Below are 9,442 nucleotides of genomic sequence, written 5' to 3'. Positions count from 1 at the left end.
AAATGAATGATGTTCTTTAGATACTGTCTCCTACTGCTGATACTGGTGCACTCAATCGATCAGCCAACAACAATAAAGCAATGGACTGATTTCAGTTTTAAAAGATGTCAATTTTTTGCACCTAGGGTTTACTAATGGTTACTTATTATAGTCAATCATAAAGGTGTCTTAAAATACGGTTGAAATAATTGTAACATGTTAAAATTATACAATAAGGCCCTATGTCAAATGACTTTTGCCTAATTGATATAGAAGAACAAAAGAACAATCAGGTATAACAGTCTTTTTTTATTCTCCAAGCCATCAATGAACATTCCTCAATGTTTGCACCACTATAAAAGGCCAAAACTTTTCATCCATTATTTTTTCATATAGTTAAGGAAAGGATATGTGAAAGTCTAAATTAGATCACTATTGAATGCTATTCCAAAAAAACATTTTTAATATTCATCAGCCTCACACACAAAGACAAGACTATTCATTCCATTCAACATTTCCAATGTCACCTTTCTTTGCTCTGTTGTCCAGTTTTCCTATACTCATCCCTCAAATCTGGCTTTCATCTCACCACAAATGCTGCAAACACAGGCTGCCCCTCTACAATGACATGTGGGGCACAAAGACTCAGTGGGGCACACTGCATCCATGTCTCACATCTCTTCCTACATGTATCTCACTCCCCCTCTCTACACTTGAGTGGTTGTATTTCCTTTTGGTTAATCGGAAACTCGTTTGCCACAACAGACATTTTTATATTTATCTTCAGAAGCTTGTGTTGGAGGTTTTTTCGGATCATTAGGTACATCACATTTATATTCGCTTCAGACCAAGTCTACAGCCTGACTTATTGCCTCACCGATTAACTCAGGAATCTGGATGTCGCCAGGCAGGTTCAAGTTCTTTTTTAATTCGCAGTAACTTTGCACCTCAACGGCATCCTCTGGCTTGTCAATGCCATTGACACATTCCTTTTGCTGTGGCTCCGGGGCAGACACGGCAGCCGGCTCGACCGCCTGCTCCTGACACTCCCCATTGACCTCAGGGGCAGAAGGCTCAGCAGTAGCCTCCACTGAGGAAACAACTTCCTTGTTGTCCAGCACAGCCTCCTCTTGCTCAGCGCTGGCCTCCTCTGCAGCAGCAGGTGCAGCAGATTCTGAAATGATGATCTCCGGGATGGGTTCTGCGATGTCGGCAGCGTCTGGCTCTGCTGCTTCAGTTACTGCATCAGCAGCTTCAGATTCAAGCTCTGCTACGGATTCTTCTACAGGTAGGGGGAGCTCTTCAGCGGCTGGTTGTGGGATGGAATCTGCCTCTGGCTCTGCGGCTGCCTCTGTGGCTGACTCTGACACGGCTTCTGCAACTGATGCAGGCTCCTCCTCCAGGGCGGGTGAAGCTGCTTCTGCCTCTACTGGTGCCTCGACCACAGCCTCAGTTTCTGGGGCCTTCCCTGTAACAGTCTCTGTTTCAGGCTCTGGAGCGGCAGGCTCTGGTTCTGTAGAGTCTGTAATCTCGGCTGTCACCTCTGTGGCTTGTTCTGTAGCCTCAGAAGCCTTTTCTGGTGCTGCAGCTAGCTCCACAGAGGCTGCCACAGGCTCTTCTGGTGCAGGCTCTTTTGGTGCTGCCTCAGGCTCCTCTGGTGCAGGTTCTTTTGGTGCTGCCGCAGGCTCTTCTGATGGAGGCTCTTCCACCGCAGGCTCTTTTGGTGCTGCTGCAGGCTCTTCTGGTGCAGGTTGTTTTTGGGCTGCTGCTGGCTCTTCTGGTGCAGGTTCTTTTGGTGCTGTTGCAGGCTCTTCTGGTACAGGCTCTTCTGGTACAGGCTCTTCCACTGCAGGCTCTTTTGGTGCAGCCGCTGGTTCCTTTAGTGCCGCTGGTGCCTCTGTTTTATCTGTTGCTGCTGCAGGTTCCTCTGGTGCTGCCGCAGGTTCCTCTGGTGCTGCCGCAGGTTCCTCTGGTGATGCTGCTGGTTCCTCAGCTGCTGCAGGTTCTTCCGGTGCTGCCACGGGCTCTTCTGGAGCTGCCACGGGCTCTTCTGGAGCTGCGGCTGGTTCCTCTGCTACTGCTGCAGGTTCTTCCGGTGCTGCCACTGGCTCTTCTGAGGCTGCAGGTTCTTCTGGTGCTGCAGCTGGCGCTGGGTCCTCTGGTGCTGCAGCTGGTTCTCTTGAAGCCACCGGTTCTTCTGCTGCTGGCGCAGGTTCTTCCGGTGCCGCCACTGGCTTTTCTGGGGCTGCAGGTTCTTCTGGTGCTGCAGCTGGCGCTGGGTCCTCTGGTGCTGTGGCTGGTTCTTCTGAAGCCGCTGGTTCTTCTGCTGCTGGCGCTGGTTCTGCCGGTGCTGCCACGGGTTCATCTGGTACAGCCGCTGGCTCTGCGGTGGCCCCCTTGGCCACGGCCTCTATAGCTGACAGGGCCTCTTCTGTCGCTTCTGTGATGGCTGCCACTGTCGACTCCACTGCTCCCTCCACCGCAGCAGACACCTTAGGAGCATCCTTCGCTACCAACTCCACTGCTCCCTCCACCGCAGCAGACACCTTAGGAGCAGTCTTCGCTGCCAACTCCACTGCTCCCTCCACCGCAGCAGACACCTTAGGAGCAGTCTTCGCTGCCAACTCAGCGACCGGAGCTGGTGCTTTGCTCTCCACAACATGGGTCACGGCCTCAACGGCACTCACAGCAGCCACAGTAATCTCCTCCTTCTTGTCCTTTGGGTCGCTGACATCGTACCCCTTCTTCCGCTTGCTCAGCTTGCCTCCCATGGTGTCTCCTAAAAGTGAATAATAAAATCAGAATGACTTAACAAGTGTGACAGGTTTTTGCGTTTGAAAATATATGTATAGCATATATTCATTTCCTTTAATTACCCACCACAAACCTCAATACCAAGTTAAAGCTAAAGAAAATACAGGGCATTGCAATCCTGCCTCCTGTCTCCGAGAAATCACTCAGTCAGGCTTTAAAGGGGGAAGGCATTTCAATCTGGAAACCACACTCTGCCAAATACTATTGGCTAAAAGACAAATGACCATTGCATGGGAACTACTCCAAGTTCTAAACTATCCAGTGCTCTTGTATAAACCACAGGACAAGAGACCCTCTCTGGAGTCTTAGGTTATGTTATTATGTGCCAAGTGAGCCTCCCATTCTACTGTTGCCCTATAATGGTCTGTTTTAGTTGTACACTTATTCCCACTGGTATACTTTTAGAATAGCAGGTTAGAGGCACAGTTAGAGGAGGAAGGGGGACTTGAGTTCACAGAATAAAGACAAAAACACAAATGCTTTTAGCTATAGGTTTTGGGAACCTATTGAGCACTTTTTGTCAGGACATCTAAAATGACTGCAAGCAAACCAAAAGAAACAGAGGGAGGGAGAGTAGGAGAGGGGGGGGGTGAATCTATCTAGTGCACTGTAAATAAGTAAGGGATAATCAACGAGGGGTTATTCATTCTGTGGAAAGTAATGAACGACGTGGAATGCCCTTCAAGCCAATCAGGAACGACTATTGAACAATGCCATGGTATTTTGAAAACTACAGGTTGGTGATACATTTTTTGGGGCTATGGTCTGGATTTGGTCTATTGTTTAGTGCAAGGGTTAGATAAGATTCAGGCCAGGGTACATGGATAAGATAACATATTATTTTACAGACCACAAACTCGTTGTCACGCCTTGGTCATTGTATTTTGTGTTTTTTTCATATGTTTGGGTAGGCCAGGGTGTGACATGGGTTTATATGTTATGTTTCGTATTGGGGTTTGTATTATTTGGGATTGCGGCTGATTAGGGGTGTGGTATAGGCTTGGCTGCCTGAGGAGATTCTCAATTAGAGTCAGGTGCTTTCGTTGTCTCTGATTGGGAACCGTATTTAGGCAGCCTGAGTTTCGCTTGGTATTTCGTGGGTGTTTGTTCCTGTCTCTGTGTAGTTCACCAGATAGGCTGTATTTTAGGTTTCACGTTCTGTTTGTAGTTTTCATAGTATGAGTTATTTCATGTACCACGTTTTCTTTCATTAAAGTAACATGAGTAACCAACACGCTGCATTTCGGTCCGACTCTCTTTCCACAAACGAAGAACGCCGTTACAGAAACACCCACCACAAACGGACCGAGCAGTGTGTGAACTGGCAGGAGCGAAAGGAGGACGTTATGGATATCAGAGGCATGGAGTATAAGACGTGGGAAGAAATCGACAGGTGGGCGGCCGACCCAGAGAGAGTGCAGGAGCCCGCCTGGGATTCCCTGCAGCAATGCGAAGAGGGCTATAGACGAATGGAGTCAAAAAGGAAGACACGCCGGCAAAAACGGAGAGACGCTGGTATAAACAGGCAGCGACAGCTGGAGCAGCAAAAGGAGGAAGAATTATTCGAAAAATGGACATGGGAAGACGTGTTGGATGGGAAAGGTTGTTACACTTGGGAGGAGATATTGGCCGGAAGAGATCGCCTCCCATGGGAACAGGTGGAGGCACTAAGGAGAGCAGAGGCAGCCGGAGATAGGAGCCGACGATACGAGGGAACACGGTTGGCAAGGAAGCCCGTAAAGCAGCCCAAAAAAATTATTGGGGGGGGGCTAGAAGGGAGTATAGCTATGCCAGGTAGGAGACCTGCGCAAACTCCCTGTGCTCACTGTTGGGCTAGAGAGACCGGGCAGGCACCGTGTTATGCTATGGAGCGCACAGTGTTTCCAGTGCGGGTGCAGAGCCAGGTGCAGCACATACCAGCCCTTCCTATTGGCCGGGCTAGAGTGGGCATCGAGCCAGGTAAGCTTGGGCAGGCTCGGTGCTCAAGAGCTCCAGTGCGCCTGCACGGTCCGGTCTATCCAGAGCCACCTCCACACACCAGTCCTCCGGTAGCAGCTCCCCGCACCAGGCTTCCTGTGCGTGTCCTCGATCCAATACCACCAGTTCCAGCACCACGCACCAGGCCTTCAGTGCGCCTCGCCTGTTCAACACAGCCAGAGCATTCCTTCCCTCCTACGCTGTCGGAGTCTCCCGCCTGTTCAGCACAGCCAGAGCCTTCCTTCCCTTCTACGCTGTCGGAGTCTCCCGCCTGTTCAGCGCAGCCAGAGCCTGTATCCTCTCCTGCGCTGCCGGAGCCTCCTGCCTGTTCGGAGCAGCCTGAGCTGCCAGTCTGCAGAGATCTGTCAGTCTGCCAAGTGCTGTCAGTCTGCATGAAGCAGCCAGAACTGTTAGTCTGCCCAGCGCCGCCAGTGCTCCCAGTATGCCCAGCGTCGCCAGTCTGCCCAGCGCCGCCAGTGCTCCCCGTCTGCCCAGCGCCGCCAGTGCTCCCAGTCTGCCCAGCGCCGCCAGTGCTCCCAGTCTGCCCAGCGCCGCCAGTGCTCCCCATCTGCCCAGCGCCGCCAGTGCTCCCAGTCGGCCCAGCGCCGCCAGTGCTCCCCGTCTGCCCAGCGCCGCCAGTGCTCCCAGTCTGCCCAGCGCCGCCAGTGCACCCAGTCTGCCCAGCGTCGCCAGTCTGACAGGATCCGCCAGAAGTGCCAGACAACCAGAATCTTCCAGTTCCGCCAGCCAGCCAGGATTTACCGGAGCCTACTACCTGTCTGAGCTTCATCTCAGTACTGAGCTTCCTCTCAGTACTGGGATTCCTCTCAGTCCCGGGCTTCCCCTCAGTCCCGGGCTTCCCCTCAGTCCCGGGCTTCCCCTCAGTCCCGGGCTTCCCCTCGGTCCCGGGCATCCCCTCGGTCCCGGGCATCCCCTCGGTCCCGGGCTTCCCCTCAGTTCCGAGCTGCCTCTGTCCCGAGATGCCCCTCTGTCCCGAGCTGCCCCTCTGTCCCGAGCTGCCCCTCTGTCCCGAGCTGCCCCTCTGTCCCGAGCTGCCCTTCTGTCCCGAGCTGCCCTTCTGTCCCGAGCTGCCCCTCTGTCCCGAGCTGCCCCTCTGTCCCGAGATGCCCCTCTGTCCCGAGATGCCCCTCTGTCCCGAGATGCCCCTCAGTCACGAGCTGCTCCTCAGTTATGTGGGGATCTGGGTGAGGACTATTAGGCCATGGTCGGCGGAGAGGGTGGATTATCCCAGGACGCGAAGGGGAGGAACAAGGACATTAATGGAGTGGGGTCCACGTCCCGAGCCGGAGCCGCCACCATGGACAGACACCCACCCGGGCCCTCCCTATGCTCTTGAGGTGCGTCCGGGAGTCCGCACCTTAGGGGGGGGGGGTTCTGTCACGCCTTGGTCATTGTATTTTGTGTTTTTTTTCATATGTTTGGGTAGGCCAGGGTGTGACATGGGTTTATATGTTATGTTTCGTATTGGGGTTTGTATTATTTGGGATTGCGGCTGATTAGGGGTGTGGTATAGGCTTGGCTGCCTGAGGCGATTCTCAATTAGAGTCAGGTGCTTTCGTTGTCTCTGATTGGGAACCGTATTTAGGCAGCCTGAGTTTCGCTTGGTATTTCGTGGGTGTTTGTTCCTGTCTCTGTGTAGTTCACCAGATAGGCTGTATTTAGGTTTCACGTTCTGTTTGTTGTTTTCATAGTATGAGTTATTTCATGTACCACATTTTCTTTCATTAAAGTAACATCCACAAACGAAGAACGCCGTTACACTCGTGTTCTGCACACTCCTGTTACTTGCAACCACTAAAGTGTGGGAATTAAGTAAGGGATAATCAACGAGGGGCTATGCGTTCTATGTAAAATAATGAATGATGTGGAAGGTGTGTCCACAACGCGCCAACGGAGTGGAACTGACCTTCCACAGAGATGCATTCTTTTCCAGAGTATGCATAGAACCCCGAGTTGATTATCCCTTTCATACCATGCCTTTTATATCATGGCTATACCATGCTACTAGAAAAGTGTTAATTTGCAAGTACAAATGTGTTCAACATCAGTGAATTAGCTAGCTAGCAAGTTTACTAGATAGCTACAGTATGTTGCCATGGTTAAACCATCAGCTAAACCATCAGACCTAGCTTGCTATTATGAAAATCAAATTCAACAATACCAATACTGTTTTAAATGTGACTTTTGCATTCAAAAGCAGCCCAAACAAAACATGTCAAAAATGTATGATAGCCATTGAATTCTACCATGCAAAAATACCTGTGTGTTATTTAAGCAATAATGACTGAGGGGGTGTGGTATATGTCCAATATACCATGATAAGGTCTGTTCCTTTACACAACACAACGCATTGTGCCTGGATACAGCCCTTAGCCATGGTATATTGGCCATGTATCACAAACCCAGAGGTGCCTTACTGCTATTATAAACTGGTCGCCAACATTATTGGAACAGTAAAAATACATGCTTTGTCATACCAATGGTATACAGTCTGATATACCACGGATGTCAGCCAATCAGCATTCAGGGCTCAAACCACCCCGTTTCTAAAGGGAAAAAATGCATGCTCTAGAATGCCCTTCAAGCAAATCACAAAGGACTATTCAACAATGCCATGGTATAATACTGAGTAGTAGTATTCTGAGTTAGTACCATGCATCATCCACTGATGACAAAAACATATAGCTAAACTATTTGCTTAAGTATGTGTGTAGGGTTAAGGTTATCACATTGGTCTCACTCACAAAATAGTGTTTATCTTATTCCATTGCCATGCTTGTAAGTAGAAGAGCTGATTTCAACATACCTCAACTTCCCTTCCCTCTATCAGAAACCCGGAACTGGGAATTAAATGTTATCTGAGAGATATGTTTGGTGATAATAGTACTAAATTAATCCTTAAAATAATAGTAGGCTGGCTGTCAAAGAAATCAATATTTACCATTGGAATGGATATACTAAACAGGCATTATAGGTTACAGGTTCTTCTGCCTGACATACAGTATCAAGTGAAGCCAAAAGGTGGAAAATGCTCAACATGCAGTCGGTTCTCAAAAAATACTATTCTTTGAGGCAAAACTAAGTACGAACGTAGCAATAGACTATGACATTTTCCGCAAGAACTTATTTTGACAATATCCAAAATGTCACAAACATAGTTGAATCTAATTAGGCTTTTTCGTCAGATGGGTGAGAGAGCGACTGCAATATAGCATATTTATTTTAACTGCAGCACACACGGGCGTGATCATAATAGGAGCTGTCCATAGTACTGCATTGGGACAATCAAGAAGGGATGCAGACAGAGGGAGCCATGCGCCAGGCCAGCGCCGGTAGGCTAAACAGCTAAATCCATGCTGATATCAGAGCAGCGATTGTTCCCGTCCACTAAACTATCGGATAAACAGGCTTTCATATTCCTCCCAATCACTGTCCATATTTGAGGGTCGCTATAGCATGCGAATTAAGTTAATTTCGGGGGTTATTTCATGTGTTTGACTCAATTAATTGAATCGGTTTACATGACATTTGCCTATACACACACATTGAAAGAAAAACCTTCAGACATTTCAAAATGAGATTTCAATATACATCTGCCAAAAGCACATGACAATTGTCACATATTGGGGAAGTACATGGGACTTATCGGCGAGGGAATGAAACAGCACCAGTTTAGGGGTGTGAGGGATAAACCAATTACTCAAATCTGACTAAAGACACTTTAATTACGACGAAAGAAAATGCGCAGAGAATTGTACAACTCCTGTTGCCATAGCAAGGCACTGAGAGACGTGCATCCTAGCCTGCTACAGAATGAAGTTTACTGTGAAACCCACCTGATTGTAAAAAGTATAACTTTTATCGTTTGGATGGATGGCAGTCTTTGATGTGTGTCATTATAGAACAAATATAAGTCATTATTTTAAACGATATATTATCGACAGTGAAGGCACAAGCGCAGTGACTCCATCCCCCCAACCACATTACACACCGCTACTCCACTCTATCTACCCTGTTCGTTAATGTAGCCATACCGTCTAGTGGGGCTCCACAGGCGTGTAGAGGCACGATGGAAAATATGTTTGTACTTTTTATATTAAGCTTGAATCTTGATTTGTCATCTTATTCTGCACTTTTTTAAAAATGTATTACATAAATTGATTTGGGCACACAGCCCTGTCACCCTGATGCTTCTGGATATTTTTTTATACGCCTCATAGCGCAGACAAATTGTTAAAATCCCAGCCAGGAGTCCTTGGAACATCCACATAATAAAACGCAAATCATGGCTCGAAGATGTTGAATCTGAAAATCTAGCACGCACCGGTAGGAATGCAAATACATGAACAAAAGAGAACAAAGGATAGCTTATCCAACTCTTTCTCCATTCTCTATTCTTCATTCTCCAATTTACCACAACAGCTCCACAATATGTTCTCTTATTTTCTCCAGAATAACAAAAATAACATACAAAAGCTGAAAAATATAGATACAAAGTTCACCAACCTGGATTTCTGCCTTAAACCCAAACGGCAAGGAGAGTCGAGGAGCTGATGTATTCCCTTGCAAGACTGAGCACGGACTGATAATAGAAAGAATCTTGCGACTGAAAGCTGCACCAAAGTCCTCCTCGTTCCCTGAGGTGCAATCT

The 9,442-nt window shown here is 48.4% G+C and overlaps 1 protein-coding gene across 1 annotated transcript; it reads right to left on the bottom strand.

The window, feature by feature from the left end:
- Positions 1-273: 273 nt before the first annotated feature.
- On the bottom strand, positions 274-9,442 carry LOC115112144 (microtubule-actin cross-linking factor 1, isoforms 6/7-like). Its single transcript, XM_029638973.2, has 2 exons — positions 9,298-9,442; positions 274-2,758 (listed from the first exon to the last, which is right to left on the bottom strand). Exon 2 carries the CDS (start codon positions 2,748-2,750, stop codon positions 822-824), a length of 1,929 nt encoding a protein of 642 aa, XP_029494833.2. The 5' UTR covers positions 2,751-2,758; positions 9,298-9,442; the 3' UTR covers positions 274-821.

The sequence above is a fragment of the Oncorhynchus nerka genome, linkage group LG27 (genome assembly GCF_034236695.1).
Source record: "Oncorhynchus nerka isolate Pitt River linkage group LG27, Oner_Uvic_2.0, whole genome shotgun sequence".
Taxonomy (NCBI): domain Eukaryota; kingdom Metazoa; phylum Chordata; class Actinopteri; order Salmoniformes; family Salmonidae; genus Oncorhynchus; species Oncorhynchus nerka.
This window is presented reverse-complemented; position numbering and strand designations above follow the sequence as displayed.

Excerpts from the sequence above, each read along its gene's own strand:
- LOC115112144 (XM_029638973.2), bottom strand. The coding sequence starts at position 2,750 with ATGGGAGGCAAGCTGAGCAAGCGGAAGAAGGGGTACGATGTCAGCGAC.